General features: G+C 41.4%; 1 protein-coding gene across 1 annotated transcript in view; it reads right to left on the minus strand.

Moving 5' to 3' along the window:
• The window catches only part of klhl36 (kelch-like family member 36), a 28350-nt gene extending 21447 nt beyond the window's left edge, over window positions 1–6903 (minus strand). Inside the window, exons 1-2 of the mRNA XM_060837982.1 lie at window positions 6788–6903; window positions 3070–3149 (exon numbers count right to left, since the gene is read on the minus strand). Of these exons, the coding sequence (XP_060693965.1) occupies window positions 3070–3129 (60 nt within the window). The 5' untranslated portion in view covers window positions 3130–3149; window positions 6788–6903. The remainder of the gene's footprint in view (window positions 1–3069; window positions 3150–6787) is intronic.
• Between the last annotated feature and the right edge of the window lie 11723 nt (window positions 6904–18626).

The following is an 18626-nucleotide window of genomic DNA, read 5'->3' on the forward strand; positions in this document are numbered from 1 at the left end:
CGCATCGGGAGCAACGGATACAATAAATGATACTGGTGGATGTGCAGGTTAAACTTTGATGGATGTGAAAGGCTCCTTGGATAGAGGTGAGGGAGGAGGTGTGGGCGCCGGTTTTGAAATTCCTGCAGTGGCAGGGGAAGATGCCAGGACAGGAGGGCGAGTTGTTTGGGGGTGTGGACCTGACCAGGTAATCATGGAGGGAACGGTCTTTGTGGAAGGTGAAAATGGGTGGGGAGGAAAATATATCTCTGGTGGTGGGGTCCATTTGGTGGTGGAGGAAATGTTGTTGGATGATTTGGTTTATGCGAAGATTGGTAGGGCGGAAGGTGAGCACCGGGGGGTTCTGTCCTTGTTATGGTTGGAGGGTGGGGTCTAAGGTCGGAGGTGCGGGATGTGGACGAGATGCGTTGGAGGTCATCTTTAACCACGTGGGAAGGGAAATTGCTGTCTCTTAAGGAGGCCATCTGGTGTGTTCTGTGGTGGAATTGGTCCTCCTGGGAGCAGATACGGTGGAGGCGGAGGAATTGGGAACACGGGATGGCACTATGATATATGCAGATGTTGGTGGGGTGGAAGGTGAGGACCAGGGAGTTTTTGTCCTTGTTGTGTTGGGAGGGGTGGGGTTCCAGGGCGGTGGTGCGGGAAGTGGAGGAGAAGCACTGGAAGACAGTGTCGACCATGTGGGAAGGGAAATTGAGATCTTGGAAGAAGGAGGCTATCTGGGATTTTCTAAGGTGGAATTGGTCATCCTGGGAACAGATGTGGCAAATGAAATGGGAATAAGCGATAGCGTTTTTACAGGAAGTAGGATGGGAGGTGTAGTCTGGGTAGCTGAGAGAGTCGGTAGGCTTGTAGTAGATGTCCGTGGTTAGTCGGTTGCCAGAGACAGTGATGGAGAGGTCCAGGAAGGGGAGGCAGGTTGCTGAGATGGTCAGGTGAATTTGAAGTTGGAGTGAAAAGGTGTTGGTGAAGTTGATGAAGTTGATGAACTGTTCAATTTCTTTGTGGGAGCATGAGGTAATGCCGATACCTTCATCAATGTAGCAGAGGAACAGGTGGGTGGTGGTGCCAGTGTAACTACGGAGGATTAACTGCTCCATGAGCCCAACAAAGAGGTAGGCATAGCTGGGTCCCATGCGGGTGCCCATGGCTACCCCTTTGGTTTGGAAGAAGAGGGAGGATTGGAAGGAGAAGTTGTTGAGGGTAAGGACCAGTTCAGCCAGGCGGATGAGGGTGTCACTGGAAGGGTTCTCGTTGGGACTGCATGAGAGGAAGAAACTGAGTGCTTGAGGCCTTCATCGTGGCAGATCAATGTGTACAGGGACTGGATGTCATTGGTGAAGATGCGGCGTCGGAGGCCAGGGAAACAAACATCCTGGAGGTGATGAAGGTTGTGGGTAGTGTCGCAAATATAAACCGCCCCTCTGCCCCCACTTTTGAAAAGCCCTAACAAATCTCAGGGCAGCCTTTTCCCAAGGAAAACAGTTTCTGTTTCGTCAATCTCAAAAATAAACAACTGGCACTTTCATGACCTCAGGATGCCACAAAGTTTACCACGACTAGTGAAGTACTTTTCAGTTGTAGTCATTGTTAACTAATTTCCAAATTTACTTTGAACAGAGCAGAATACAACTTTTGCAGTTTATATTTTAAAATTGTGACTTTCACGATGCTTGAACTGGCAAAGTTGATTGAGGCCCGTGTGCAGTACATTCCAGTTTGCTGTGTGACTGCTTACATCTTAGAAGGAACATCGACTATTATTGTACCGTAGGAAACACACAAGCGTTTTACTGGGTAGAGTGACTGAATGCTATTTAAACCGAATGCTACTTAATGACCTGTTCAACAAAAGTGCACCTATCATTAGAAAATATATCACCCACAGACCACCAAGAGTGAGAATAAGCAACAGCAACTTCTCCACGACAATTTTCAACACCAGTGCCCTGCAAGACTGCATACTCAGCCCTTTACTGTACTCCCTGTTCACTCAGGACTGTGGGGCCAAATTTCCTCTGAACTCCATCTACAATTTGCTGACACCACCATCGTAGGTTGGATATCAAACAATGAAGAGACAGAATACAGGAAGGAGATAGAGTGCTTGGTCGCATGGTGTAAAGATAACAATCACACCCCAAATGTCAGCCAAACTAAACAGCTGATCATCGACTTCAAGAATCAAGGAGGGTGATATGCCCCTATCTCCATTAACGGAACCAAGATGGAGGTGGTTGAGTGCGTCAAGTTCCTAGTGACGATTACCAACAATCTGTCCTGGACTATCCATGTTGATGTGATGCTCAAGAAGGCACAGCACTACTTCTTCCTCAGGAGACTAAGGAAATTCAGCAGGTCCATAAGAACGCTCACCAACTTTTACAAATGCACCATAGAAAGCATTCTATCTGGATACATCATGACTTTGTATGGTAGCTGCTCTGCCCAGGACCATAAGAAATTATGAAGAGTTCTGAATACAGCCCAGTCCATCGTGCAAGCCAACCTTCCATTTGCTGACTTCAGCTGCCTCAGACAGACAGCCATCATCATCACAAACTCCTCCCATCCCAGGTATAATCTCTTCCAAACATTTCTGTCAGGCAAAATATATAAAAGCTTAAATACAGGTCCCAACAGGTTCAAGAACAGCTTCTTCCCTGCCGTTATGAAACTTCTGAATGGACCTCTCAAACTTCAAATTCAATGTTGACCTTGCTTTCTGTGCACCTTCTTTGCACTGTAATTTTATATGACTCGCTTTGTTCAATTTCCCCCATAAAATTTGTGTGGTATGATCTGCCTGTACTGCACGCAAAACAGAACATTTCACTGTATCTAAGTATATGTGACAATAAAATATCAAATAAAGTCAAACCCATGATCTGCTGAGGAAGCTTCAATAAGCCTTGTTAAGTAAACAAAATAACTATAAAACGTTTCTTATGTGTTGCTGAATCTGTATAGATGAGAAAACATTTTTAATAAGTATTATGTTGTGCAATTCTCTCATTAAATGCTAACAATATCAGATGCAGATTTTCAAGAATTTGAGGCGACACTGACCTTTGATGATTCGCTGATCTTGTGTGGACGAGAGACTCTTGACTGTTTTGTCCCCTCCATTGCAACTTTCCTGATAAGACCTAGCCAAAAAAAAAAACATGAATTGGTCAGTTTTTCTTAGTGTAAGTTTTGCTGGGTGGGACATGCTGCTTTCAAACAAAATACTGTGCAAGAATTTTTATCACTTTCCTTTCAGCCACTGCTGACCACTCCAGTAAATTCACCAATTAAGTCTCTACATTCATTAACACAGGTTGATGGAACATATCTCCCTGGCGATCAAATCCTGACTTCTCGCCAGAAGCAGTACCACATGACTCCTTAAATCGATCAAATCTTCACTTACCAAAATTGCCTAATCTTTATGGAATCAATAATTCCATAAGATACTCAACTTTTCCTTTTTGTTCGCAGGTAGGAGTGGCTGGTATACATAGAAGAACTAGGCATCAAAATAAATTTCAGAAGAAAATGGGAGGGAGTGTAAAAGGGATCAATGTTAATTTTTGTAGAGTTGATGGATGAAAAATCCAAAAACTTCTTGGAAACTTATGTGGAAACTTCTGCTCCATCGTAGTGCAGATAAGGCCTTTGTTTCACATCACGAGAAACAACATTGTTGGCAGATTAACCCTCAATCAGTACCGTATGATTGTGTCAGCCTGGATGACATGCCTTAGCCTCTAGACTGGGGCTTTAACAAATAAGATTGAGACTCAACAAGCGAACATAACCAGACAAGTAAAGTCCAGCAAAGGCAAGTAAATCATTATAGAATTAGAAAAGAAATTTGAAACACCAGTTATTTAATGAAAGAATGAGGCTACAGAATTCCACTATTTAAAATAAAATAATGTTTATGATTCTATGAGGAAAACAAAGCAATACCATCCTGGCTAACACTTATCCACTAAAATCTAGAATCATCACAAGTCAAACATGAATAAACAAATTGAGGTCAATTATAAATGAACTGCACATTAAACACCTGGTACAAAGGTACATCTTGTGATTTAGCTTGACTGTCCACACAGCACATATGACAATCTCAGTCACAAAGTCCTTCAAAACTCTGCCTTCCTCACAAAGACTTGCAGCTAATCATTTTCTGGGATGTAGCCCGATCCCCAGCTTCAACAGAACTACATGTGCACATTTGTCTATCCTAAATTTCTGCATTTAGCCTCTCATCTTCAGCCTGTCTGAAATGTCCTACTAGGTTCATTTGAGCTCTGATGGCTTGAAGTCCTTTTGTATGGTTTCCGTCTCCCATAAGCTTGGAAATTAATTTCAGTCTTAATTTCCTTACAAATCTTTTCAATTAGCATCTGTTTGAAAAGAAAAACACAGGATTTGAAACCAAGAATCCCATTACAACTGGAATCATGTCTGCCTAACTGCATCCCAGAATAGTGGAAACGGATGGAGAATAATGTACAAAGAACAGACCAGCACATAAACACACCCTTTGGCTCACCAAAACTGCGCTGACACATAACGTCTTTCTAAACAAGAAATCTTCTGTCTCTACGTGGTCCGTCCACCAGTATTCTGTGCTTATTCACATATCTGTCAACATATCTCTAAAATGTTGCTATTATATCTGCCTCCACCACCTCTTCTGGCAACCATTTCCAGGCACTTACCATTCTGTGTTTAAAAAAAACTTGCCTTCCACATCTCCTTTAAATTTTCTCCTTTTACTTAAACCTACGTCCCCTCATAAATGACTATCCATGCCTCTCAATTTTGTAAACATCTATCAGGTCACTCCCTCAACCTCCAACGTTTAAGTGAAAACAAAGTGTGTCCAATCACTTCTCATAGCTAATAACCATCTAACCAGGCAACTTGCTGGTAAACTGTTTCTACAGCCTCTCCAAAGCCTCCACATCAATCTGGTGGTGCAGCAACCAGAACTATAAGCAGTATTACAAAATGTAGTTTAACTAAAGTTCTGTACAGCTGCAACATGACTTGTCGATTCTTGTACTCTATGCTCCGATCACTGAAGAAAGTAAGGACTGCAGATGTTGGAGATCAGAGTTGAGAGTGTGGTGCTGGAAGGGCTTATAGAGTCATAGAGATGTACAGCACAGAAACAGACCCCTTCGGTCCAATTCAGCCATGCTGACTAGATATCCCAACCCAATCTAGTCCCACCTGCCAGCACCCGGCCCGTATCCCTCCAAACCCTTCCTATTCATATACCCATCCAGATGCCTCTTAAATGTTGCAATTGTACTAGCCTCCACCACTTCCTCTGGCAGTTCATTCCATACACGTACCACACTCTGCGTGAAAAAGTTGTCCCTTAGGTCTCTTTTATAGCTTTCCCTCCTTTCCCTAAACCTATGCCCTCTAGTTCTGGACTCCCCTACCCCAGGGAAGAGACTTTGTCTATTTATCCAATCCATGCCCCTCACGATTTTATAAACCTCTACAAAGTCACCCCTCAGCCTCCGACGCTCCAGGGAAAACAAAGCCAGCTTATTAAACCTCTCCCTATAGCTCAAATCCTCCAACCCTAGCAACATCCTTGTAAATCTTTTCTGCACCCTTTCAAGTTTCATAACATCATTTAGATAGGAAGGAGAACAGATTTGCACGCAACATTCCAAAAGTGGCCAAACCAATGTCTTGGACAGCCGCAACATGACCTCCCAACTCCTGTACCCAATACTCCAACCAATAAAGGCCTCAATATCAATTCTCCTACTCCTCGGATGTTGCCTGACCTGCTGTGCTTTTCCAGCACTACATTCTTGGCTCTGATCACTGAAGGCAAGTATGCTACATGCCCTCCAGTTGATGGGTTGCATGAATTTGCATTTTGACTGGGTCAACCGATGAGGCATTAAAGGTTGGGCGGATGAGTTTCTGGAGTGCTATACCTTTGGTTTTCTAGAGCAGTGTGTTGAAGAGTGACGAGAAGACAGGTTATTTTGGGCCTTGGATTAAGCAATTAAAAAGGGCTAATTGATAATTTTGTTGTAAAACAGTCTTCAGGGAATGAAAGACCACAACATATGGGGGGGGGGGGAGAGGAGAAAGGATGATGGGGTGAGATGAGGAGGATCATTGAGGGTGCAGATTGAGAGAGATGGTGTGCAGGGGAGGGGGTTGTAGATGGGGAGGATCTTTGGGAGTGTAGACTGGGAGAGATGGGGTGCAGGGGAGGAGGGGGTTGTAGATGGGGAAGATCATTGGGAGTGTAGACTGGGAGAGATGGGGTGCAGGGGAGGAGGGGTTGTAGATGGGGAGGATCATTGGGGGTGTAGACTGGAAGAGATGGGGTGCGGGGGAGGAGGGGGTTGTAGATAGTGAGAGATGGGGTGCGGGGGAGGAGGGGGTTGTAGATGGGGAAGATCATTGGGAGTGTAGACTGGGAGAGATGGGGTGCAGGGGAGGAGGGGGTTGTAGATGGGGAGGATCATTGGGGGTGTAGACTGGAAGAGATGGGGTGCGGGGGAGGAGGGGGTTGTAGATAGAGATGGGGAGCGGGGGAGGAGGGGGTTGTAGATGGGGAGGATCATTGGGGGTGTACATAGTGAGAGATGGGGAGCATTGTGGGTGTGTGGTGGGGACCAGGGGGAGGCTGGATTCCCAAGCAGTGACATCTGCGCATGCGCTTACTGGCCCACGGCAGCGTCCATCACAAACACGGCCCAAAATAAAATAGCAAAGGGGCAAATAAAAACACATGTTCAATCTTTACCGGCCTGAATTGACTGATTGTCTCTCCGAGAGTTCGCTCACTCTCACAGCCACCTGGCCATTCTCGGCGAACGGCATCTCTTCAATTACCCGTCACCGCCAGCCCGGCGCGGAAGGCCGCACACGTCAATTCAATGACGTTTGCAACAGACCAATAGGAGAGCGGGCCTAGTGGACAACTCGCCAATCAGACAACGACCAATCCCAGCGGAGTCCCGCCTACCACTGCCTCCGCAACCCTGACAGCTGTATCCACGCCCACCTGAAATCACGTGGTGCTTGCCACCTGCCCCGCCCCCCACCCCTGAGCCAGGTGAACGCAGGTTCAAGTGCCACCTGTTCCAAGGGGATGAACAACATCAGGCTAATTGGAAAATTACAAAAATATCGTAATTTTTAGAAAAAGCATTGGGATGTTTGCAGGAAAACAGGGAAAGGAGGTGGGGTGTGATAATAAATAAAGTTAAAAACTTGGAAAGTAAAGCAGGAATGGCCTTTCCAGAAATTTGACTTAGAAAGGTTGTCAGCCAAAACACCATAAGAAATAGGAAATGATTGTTCAATAAGATCATCTGATCCAACTGTCAAGATAACCAACTTTCTTATCTGACATGTAACACTTTTGATTCTCTTGTCAACCAAAAGTCAACCTAGTAGGTGTAAGCTAGTATTCATTGCTCTCTGAATTCAACCTTCTGAGAGAAGAGATTCCTCATCTCCATCTTAAATGGGAGACTCCTTACTTTTAAGCTGTACCCTGCAGTCCTAGATTACCCCACAAGTTGAAATATCCTCTCAGGGTGCAACCTGTCAAGTGTTATATGTTTCAACTGTATTACAGCTCTATTTTCTCAACGTCAATTAATTTATGCTCAACATATTCAAACTTTCCTCATAAGTAGAGTCATCTTAGTGAACCTTTGAACTGCTTCCAATGTAACCATATCTTTGGGTTTCAGAGAAGAGTGATATTGAAACTGAAAGCAGAAAGTGCTGGAGAAACACAGTGGTACACTGCTGCCTCACAGCGCCAGAGACCCAGGTTCAATTCCTACCTCAGGTGACTGACTGCGTGGAGTTTGCACATTCTCCCTGTGTCTGCGTGGGTTTCCTCTGGGTGCTCTGGTTTCCTCCCACAGTCCAAAAATGTGCAGGTTAGGTGAATTGGCCATGCCAAATTGCCTGTAGTGTTCGGTGCAGGGGTAAATGTAGGGGAATGGGTCTGGGTGGGTGCGCTTCGGCAGGTCGGTGTGGACTTGTTGGGCTGAAGGGCCTGTTTCCAAACTGTAAGTAATCTAAAAAAAGTCCAGCAGCATATATGGAGAGAGAAGCAGAGTTAATGTTTTGAGTCTATTATGACTCTTCTTCAGTACCAACAATCATGTTGAACTTGAAATATTAACCCCTTTTCTCTGTTCACAAATACTACTAGACCTGCTCAGTTTCTCTGGTGTTTTCAATTTTTAGTTCAAATTTCCAACATCTGCAATATTTTGACTCAAAAGTACCCTATACACTTGTCAGTTAGCTGTGTTAAAGACAGTAAGGACTGCAGATGCTGGGAGCCACTATCAATAGATGTGAAGCTGGAAAAGCACAGCAGGTCAGACAGCATCAGAGAAGCAGGGAAGTCAATATGTCCCTGTTCTTCAGATGCTGTCTGACCTGTTGCGCTTTTCCAACTTTACATTTATTGAGTTAGCTCCATTGGCTGGATGGCTGGTTTGCGATGCCAACATTGTGGATTAAATGCCCTTACTGTTAAGGACTTTCCTTCTCAACCTCTCCCTTTTGCCTGAGGCATGGTAACTCTCAGGTTAAACCACTGCCAGTTGTCACTCATTTGAATGAGAGACCTAGCTGCAAATGTGTTGCTGGTCAAAGCACAGCAGGTCAGGCAGCATCTCAGGAATAGAGAATTCGACGTTTCGAGCATAAGCCCTTCATCAGGAATAAGGATGAGAGACCTAGCCCTATTCTCTGGTAGGACATTGGCAAATTTACTTTTTTATATACACTGTGGCAAGAATTCTCCACTTTTATACTCCATCCACTTTTGCAACAAAGGCCAATAGAACTTGCTCTATCTGTATGCTGACATTTTGGGACAATATTCTGCAGCCTCTTGTCAATTACATAATATTCTCTCTTTCTATTCTTTTTGCCAAAGTTGAACCTCATATTTTTCCCACATTATATTCTATCATCCCTACTTTGTCCACTCACATGACCTTTATAAATGTTTTGTAACCGCGTCACAAGTTGTTTTCCTGCCTATCTTTGTATCATTGGTAACTTTTCAAGCAATACAATCAGTCACTAAATCTAAAGCATTAGTATAGATCATCTATAATTGAGGACCTAGCCTTGATTCTATTAAGTGTGCCAACCTGACAATAAGCCATTTATCCCAATTCTCCAATCCCTTTTTGTTAAGCCAAACCTTTGTCCATGCTAGTATGTAACCTCTACCATCAAGAACTCCTTTGAAGTAGCTTCTTAAATGACACATAATGAAATGTCATTTGAAAAATCCAGATAAACTCCATGAATTGTATGCCTTTATTTATTGTACTTGTTACGTCTTCATCATTCTATGATCATGTGATAGTATCACAGAATGATTACAATGCAAGAAGAAACAATTTGGCACATTGTTTTCAAGGCAGGACTTTTTAAGACTACTTTAGTGCCACTCACTCGTCTTATCTCTGTAATCCCACTTTTTCTCTTGAGAGAATTATCTAATTTCTTTTTGAAAGCTTGACTGATCCGATTTCCTTCCACAGTCCAAAGATATGTAGGTTAGGTGGATTGGCATGCTAAATTGCCAAAAGTGTCCAGGGATGTACGGGCTAAGTAGGTTAGCCAAGGTAAATGTGGGGCTATTGGGAATAGAGTGGGGTGCGGATATGGACAGGGTGCTGTTCGGAGGATTAGTGTAGATTAGGTGGACGACATGGCCTCTTTCTGCACTGTAGGGATTCTATTATTGTGTGATTCTATGATTCTACCTCCATCATACTCTCAAGCTGTTAATTCCAAATCTAGGCCACTTGCTATGTAAGAAAGCTTTCTTCAAATTGTTATTGTTTCTTTTGCCAATTACCTTAAATTGATGCACTTCATCTGGAAAGAAGAATAGTTTCTTCCTATTCACTCAGTTCAAACCCCTGATTTTGAACACTTTAGCCTTCTTCTTAATCTTCTCTTCCTCAAGAAGCCATCCCAGCTTCTCCAATCTAACTACATAAATGAAACTTTTTATTCCTATAATCATTCTTGTGAAACTTTTCTGCAACCTCTCTAGGAGCTTCATATCTTTCCTAAAATTCAATGCTCAGTGAAAAATGGGTGATTTATATGTGCTAATAACATTTTTAGAATTTGGATTTCAGAATAGTGGTATATGTGTATTGGTCACATTGTGAGGTGTATTTTAAAAATAAAACTAGGTCTCACACTGACTGAACAATGAACTAGCTCAGAATGTGTCAGAAAGCAGGTGACCACGAGCTCCTGGAGTGTTAATGGAAAAATGTTTATACTGTGAAGATTTATAACAGGTAGAATAACACTAAAATCCATTAGCTTGTGTACAATACATTGTTAAGTGGGCTTAGTTTTTCCTTCTTACTAGAATATTGGGCAGTTCAGGGGAAGTGGTCAGCACAGTAGGAAAGATTAGTCTGTGAAAATTCCAAATTAATAGTGTTTATTTAGAAATTTGCAGGTTATTAGAAGTTCAGAAGATATAAACTTTCTATATTGTGGGTATGAAGATGCCACAATTTATAGGATGGAACTTGTGGTGGTTAATCAATTAGATTGAACCTAAACATTTAATATGGAAGAGTACTTTATTCTGATTTTTGCAACAATTTTTGCAAGTAAATAGTACTGAACAATATGTAATAATCAGCATATATCCCAAAAAAACTTAAAAGTTCATAAGAAGTAAGCTCCAGAAACCAACTGATGAGCAATGACATTTAAATGGAGACAGCGAAACATTTCAACAAGTTATGAGTATCTGTAAGGGTAAAAGGGTTAGCGACTTGGAGTCATAGAGACATATAGCATGGAAACAGACTCTTCAGTCCATCTCAGCCATGCCAATCAAAAATCCCAACCCAATCTAGTTCCACCTGACAGCACCTGGCCCATATCCTCCAAACCCTCCTATTCATATACCCATTCAGATGCCTTTTAAATGTTGCAATTGTACCAGTCTACACCACTTCCTCTGGCAGCACATTCCATACACATATTACCCTCTGCGTGAAGAAGTTGCCCCTTAGATGTCTTTTATATCTTTCCCCTCTCACCCAAAACCTATGCCTTCGAGTTCTGGACTCCCCAACCCAGGGAGAAGATTTTGTCTATTTATCTTATCCATGCCCCGCATGATTTTATAAACCTCTATAAGGTCACCCCTCAGCCTCAGATGCTCCAGGGAAAAAAGCCCCAACCTATTCAACCTCTCCGTAGTGCTCAAATCCTCCAACCCTGGCAACATCCTTGTAAATCTCTTCTGAACTCTTTCAAGTTTCACAACATCCTTCCAATAGGAAGGAGACCAGAATTGCAAGTATTCCAAAAGTGGCCTAACCAATGTTTTGGAGAGCCGCAACATAACCTCCCAACTCCTGTACTCAATACTCTGACCAATAAAGGAAAGCATACCAAATGCTTTTTTCAGTATTCTATCTTCCTGCGACTCTACTGTTATGAAGATGTGGGTGTACTGTACCTTTAAGAGAGTTAAAAACTAGCAGAACTAACAGACAGCACCAAGTGGTTTGAAGAAGATACAAAATAACATGTGGTCCAGCAGCCAGGGTAGCTGGTTGCCTGGAGACAAAAACAAACTTGAAATAGGCCAATCAGTTCAAATTATACTCCCTCCCCCCCAAGAAAAACAAACTCCAATCCAGTTTGAATTTAGTATCTTGACAATATTAAAAGTCAATGACACAATCCAATGCTTTGGGGGTATAAGACTGGGAAAAATTGAACAGTTGAGAGAGAACCAACTAGATTGCTAGTCAGAATGTCTGAGATGTATCTGTCTAGAGAAGGAGTTTGCACAGAGAAAAACATCAACATTGACCTGGACAGCAAATCTGCAAAGTGAAAATTCGGCAGCTGGCTGGTCTTGAATTTTGAATTTATTTTCAGTAAATCTTAATCGGGGGTTTTATCGGACTGGTATCATCGAAGGGAAAGTAAAAGATAGGGTAGAGGAAGGACTTGTAAATAGATGTTAGTTAATTATTCTCTCATACTTTAAGAAATAAAGTTATTAGTTTTTACTTTAAACAGCCTTTTGTATTTTCACAGATTACTGCATGGGATAAATCTTTTCTGTGTTGCTGGTTTAAATTAAACAGGAGGGTTTACCCCGTGTCATAACAGTTTGGGGGCTCGATATCAGGATTTGAATTCGTTTAGACAGGTTTGAATAGATTTGGGGGTACGAAAAGTCCCAGCAGATTGAAACACTTGTTGGTTAGTATCCTATATCTTTAATTAAAACATAGGTGAGACAATTGACTTAATTTCAGTGACTTGTGGTTGATTAAACTAAAAGTCAAAGATATGGCACTTAAAATTGCTGAAGAGCTTCTGGGATTTGAAGATAATTGTCAAATTTGGCAAGGATGTTTAGAAGGAAAGGAAAAGGCCATAACTTTAGAATTTGCAAATAAGTTAGATTTGGGTTTAACCAAGGATAAAAGTAAAGCTGAAATTGTAGTTACTACTACTTAGGTATATCAGAAAAACAGACAAGTGCAGTACAGGTAGAAAAGCTTAAATAACAATTGAGGAAAATGGAGTTAGAAGAAAAACAAAGGGAGAGAAAAAGAGAAGGGGGGGGAGAGAAAAAGTTCTTAACTGAGCAAAGAGAAAGAGAAGAAAAGGAGAGAGAAAGAGAGAGAGAAGGAAAGGAGAAAGAAAGATAGAGAGAGAAAGGAAAAAGAAAAAGAGAGAAGGTTCTTAGCTAAGCAAAAAGAGAGAGAATTGGAACTTGAGAAGCTGAGACTTAGTCAGCAAAGTCAAATTAACAGGATGGAGATTAAAAGAGAAGGAAGTGATAGAAACAAATACCTCAAAACTGCCAGATTTTGATGAGAAAGATGTTGAAGCCTTCTTTATTTCATTTGAAAAATTGGCTAGGCAGCTGGAGTGGTCTGAGGATCTATGGGTAATGCTCGTTCAGACTAAACTGTTAGGCAGAGCTAGTAAGGTATTTGCCACACTGTCAGATGAAGCATCAAGAGATCATGAAGAAGTTAAATAGGCTATTTTAAGTGCTTATGAATTGGTACCAGAAGCATATAGACAGCAGTTTAGAAACACAAATAAGGAACCAGGTCAGACTTATGTTGAGTTCGAAAAAATTAAACATAGTCATTTTGATCAATGAGTACGTGCTTTGAAATAGAGAGGACCTTTGAGGCTCCACAGGAGATTATTCTGCTGGAGGCGTTTAAGAACTCACTTCCAGAGATAATAAGAATTCACATGGAGGAACAGGAAGTCCAGAAAGTGAGAAGGGCAGCAGAATTAGCACATGTTGGTGCATAAGACAAGCTTCTGGTCAGAATTTTGTCCTGTGAGGTATAAAAGTTGGGAGAAGGGAGAATCTACACTACATAAACAAGAGTAAAGAGCACTGGTAAGAACTTACCACAGGATAAAGTCACACAGCAGGCCATTAAAGAAAGGCATTGTGGGAAAAGATGTGTAAAAGAAACTAAGCCAGTGGCAATAGTGAAGGTAGTAAAGGAGACCCAAGAAGAGCTGAGGAGCTGCAGGAGAGTGCACAGCCTAGGCAGGGGCTGGGTATGGAGTTAGTACCTGATCTCTACAAAATGTGGATAAAATGTACTCAGAAAGAACAGGGGGAGAAGGATAAGAAGTTATAATTTTGAGAGATACAGGATCTAACCAATAGCTAATAGTAAGGGATGAGCAAATATGCACTCTTTCTGATCTGTTACCTGAGAGTGTGGTAATTTGTGGGATAAATGAACACAAATTTAGCATTCCCCTATGTAAGATCAGATTGGAGTGCCAACTCAAGACTGGAAAAGTTACAGTGGGAGTGATTGACAGAGCCTCAGTTCCAGGAGGTCAGTTTGCTCTTGGGAATGATTTGGCAGAATCCAAGGTGGGAGTGACACCCCATATTGTGGAAAAGCCCAAGGAAGATCCAGAAACTGAGGAGTTAAAACAGAAATATCCTGGTATTTTCCCAGACTGTGTGGTAACCGGATCCCACTATCATAAGTCACTGTATGAAGCGAAAAGTAAAGAAAAAGATGGAGGAGTTGAGGTTCAGTTAGTGAATACCTTGTTTGATGTAATGGTGCAGGAAATACCTGAACAGGCAGAGGGTCAGACAGAAGTGTTTAGTCCTGAAAGGCTCAGGGACTTATAATAGCAAGTCAAGATGATAAAAGATATATATGTGGATGCATCCTTCCGAAAAGGAGGCAGGGAATATTCCCGCGGGTTACTGTATGAAAGATAGAACTCTAAGACTGAAATGGAGACCATGGCAGGTTAGAGCAGAGAAGAAATGAGCTGAAATGCACCAGATTGTGTTGCCGGTTGCATCCAGAGAGGTGGTGTTACGAATAGTACATGAGATACCTGCAGGAGGTCACCTACGGGTACAAAAGACTCAGACTAAGGTACAAAAACCTTTTTTATTGGCATGGAATACACAAGGATGTGGTTAACTTTTGCCATACGTGTCATACATGCCAAATGGTAGGTAAGCCACAGACGGTAATAAAAGCAGCACCTTTGTTGTCAATTCCTGCATTTGAAGAACATCTCAGCGGGTTATAATTGATTCTGTACATCCCCTCCCGAGAACTAAAAGTGGGAACCAATACTTGTTAACTATAATGGATGTGTCTATCAGATTTCTGGAGGCAATTCCCTTATGGAGTATCAAGGCAAAAAATGTGGTACAGAAGTTAATAGCATTCTTCACACTGTATGGGCTACCCAGAGAGATTCAGTTGGACCAAGGGTCAAGTTTTACTGCTAGGCTGTTTAAGGAGGTTATAGATAGCTTAGCTATACAGCACTTTAAATCCAGCGCGTATCATCCGGAATCCCAGGGAGCCTTAAAAAGGTGGCATCAGACCTTGAAGACCATGACAAGAGCATATTGTCAGGATTACCCAAGTGACTGGGATAAAGGTATCCCATTCATATTGTTTATCATTAGAGATGCTCCAAACATATCTACGCAGTTCACTCCCTTCAAGTTAATATTCGAGCATGAAGTGAGAGACCGTTTGAAATTAATTAAAGAAAAATTGATAGGACCAAAGTCGAAGATCTCGCACTTTGATTATATATCAGAGGTGAAGAAGAGATTAAATCGAGTAGGTGAATTAGCTAAACAGCACCAAAAGAGGGCACAGTATAGGATGAAGCAGGTGACAGATAAAAGCTTTGAGACTCGGAAGTTTCCTCGAGGGCATGACATGTTAGTACTGTTACCAGTGATAGGAGATCCCTTCAATGCCAGGTTTAGTGGTCCCTATCAAATTGAGAAAAGTTGAGTCAGGTGGACTATCTAGTAGAGATGCCAGATAGGAAAAAAAGTATCAAGTATGTCAAGTGGACATGTTGAAACCGTATTATACTAGAGAGAACAAATTGGAGAAACAGGTGTGTGTTACTGCCCCACAGAGTGAGGAATCAAATCCAGATGACGAGAATTTTAATGTGTCTCAAAATTGATTAAAAAATGAAGAAGCCCTTGAGGAGTGGGATAAGTTAGTAAGCTGCGTAGATTATCGGAAGGTCAATGCCATTACAAATTTACAAATTCTGAAATTGGAGGACTGGATCGAGAAAGTCAGACAAGCCAGTTACATCACCAAGTTGGACTTAATGCGTGGTTATAGGCAGGTACCTTTATCAGAGTCGGTGAAATAAATTTCTGTATTTGTAACCCCAAATGGGCTGTATCAGTTTATAATGATGCCCTTTGGAATGAAGAACGCACCCGCCACATTCCAAAGACTCAGGAACAGAGTTGTGGCTGGGGTAACAAACTGTGCAGTCTATTTGGACGATGCAGTGATCTTTAGTAAATCCTGGAAAGATCACATGGTACAGTTGGCAGAGCTCTTTGAACGACTACAAGAAGCAAAACTGGTGATAAGCTTAAAATAAAACTGAATTTGTGAAAGCAGACGTGACATTTTTGGGAAGTAATATCAGTCATGGAAGGTTGACCCCATGGAATGCAAAGACAGAGACAAAGGCCACCGAGGAATTTCCACAACCAACCTTGAAGAAAGAGGTGCTTCGATTCTTAGGACTCAGCGGATGCTATTGAAAGTTTGTTCCAAACTTCAGCAGTGTCGTGGCACCATTAACTGATTTGCTGAAGAAGAACACAAAGTTTCCGTGGACAGAACAATGTCAGGAAGCATTCAACCATTTGAAATCAGTATTAAGCACCAAATCAGTTTTAGCTACACTAAACTTTTCAAAACCTTTTAAAGTTGCCATCGATGCTATTGACAATAGAGTTGGAGTTGTACTCCTACAGGAAGATGATGATGGGATTAAACTCCCAGTAGGTTACTTTTCAAAAAAAACCAACATCCACCAGCGGGAATACTCCACAATTGAAAAAGAACTATTGAGTTTGGTACTGGCCTTACAACATTTTAATGTGTATGTCACGAACAATGTGTCAGAAATGGTGGTGTACATGGATCACAATCCTCTTACATTCTTAGAGTGCTTTAAAGACAAAAATATGAGTCTATTTCACAGGAGTTTTATGTTACAGACTTTTAGATTAAAAATCGTACATGTTGCAGGTCGTATGAATGTAATCGCAGATACGTTATTGAAGATTTAACTGATAATGTTTAGATGAGATTTGTATTTATTTAATGTTTTTGTTTTTATATATCTAAAAGGTCATAAGACTTATATGTTAACTATATATACACTATATATACACAGTTATATGGGAAGAAGTTGAGGTGAACTTTGATTAAAGTTATTGGTATGTTAGGGTAATGTGTTTAAAGAATAGAGAGAACAAACAAAGCCATCTTTTCATTATGATAGTTCAGTTTTCTTAAAGGGAGATGTGGGTGTTAGGAAGATGTGGGTGTATTGTATCTTTAGGAGAGTTAAAAGCTTGCAGAACTACTTGACAGCATTAAGTGTTTTGAAAAAGATACAACGTAAAATGTGGTCCAGCAGCTAGGATAGCTGATTGCCAGGAGATAAAAACAAATTTGAATTAGGCCAATCAGTTTAAATTATGCCCCCCCAAAAAATACCAAACTTCAATCAAGTTTGAATTTGGTATATTGACAATATTAAAAGCCAATGACACAATCCAATGCTTTGGAGGTATAAGACTGGGAAAAATTGAACAGTTGAGAGAGAACTGCCGAAAGACTAACAGATGTAGACTGCTAGTCAGAACTGTCTGAGAGGTACCTGTCTAGAGAAGGAGTTTGTACAGAGAAAAACATTGACATTGATCTAGAGAGCAAAACTGCAGCGAGAAGATTCAACACCAGGCTGGTCTTGAAATTTGAATTTTACAGTAAATCTTAATCGGGGGTTTTATCGTACTAATTTTATAGAAGGGAAAGTAAAAGATAGGTTAGAAGAAGGAGTTGTAAGTAGTTATTAGTTAATTACTCTCTGTTATACTTAAAGAAATTAAAGTTGTTAATTTGTACTTTAAATATTTCTTGGCCTTGAATTTTCAGATTACTGCAAGGGATAAATCTGTTCTGTGTTGCTGGTTTAAATTAAACAGGAGGGTTTACCCCATGTCCTAACACTACTTCCATGGAACTATGAACCTGCACTCCAAGGTCTCTTCATTCAGCAACACTTCTGAGGACCTTATCATTAAGTGTATAAGTCCTGCTAAGATTTGCTTTCCTGAAATGCAGCACCTCATATTTATCTAAATTAAACTGCGTCTGCCACTCCTCAGCCCATTGGCCCTTCTGCAATGTGTAGGGTCGAGCAAAAATACCAATATTTAACATACTGGACAAAGTCCTGGGCTTTGCAATTTTTCTTTTTAAAAAGGGCACAGCTGGTCTGAATTCCATGGGAAATATACAAACCACAAGTTCTCAGACACAACCTGATGTGAAAATCAGGCCTGCCAAACCAGTAGAAAGTAAGAAAAACAGATATTTACCTGATAGATCCTACACAAATTATATCACATTAACAAACTCAACCCAAACTGAAAGCCTACACGTTCCGAAGTCTTCATCTAGGCTCCTGGTACGGCAATGCAGAACAGCCAGGTGCACTTCAAAACCATGTTTTGAGTAGTGAGCATGAATTTCTGAGATTCCAATCTTCGACCTAGCGAGCAGGGAGGGGAAGGTGCGTAGTGACAATGCATTGGAACCCCAAGGGTAGGATTTCTGATTAAGGAGTCTGAAACTAAACACTGTTGTTTCTCTGTGGTGTCAATAGGATAGTGTTCTAATAGTGTTAATCTAATTAATAGTGTACTTAAAATCCTACTATTCTCCTGTTTAATTGATTGTGTTGATTTCCTTGATTTATTACATTACCTATTTTCTTGTGTTACAATGACCTTTTTTACTCTAAATCAACACAGAGATTCTTTTGCCTTGAAACATCTGTCTGCTGCCTCTTCATTTCACATCCCCTAAATAAGTCCAGTGTCCAGGAACCGGGGTCTGGGAGCAATTTGAACCGCTTAAAGTTTGGAATGTAATTGATTGAACCCTACAAAAGTGATGATCGATCTTTAATTCAATAGCTGATCATGT

Source organism: Hemiscyllium ocellatum, chromosome 17 (assembly GCF_020745735.1).
Source record: "Hemiscyllium ocellatum isolate sHemOce1 chromosome 17, sHemOce1.pat.X.cur, whole genome shotgun sequence".
Taxonomy (NCBI): Eukaryota; Metazoa; Chordata; class Chondrichthyes; order Orectolobiformes; family Hemiscylliidae; genus Hemiscyllium; species Hemiscyllium ocellatum.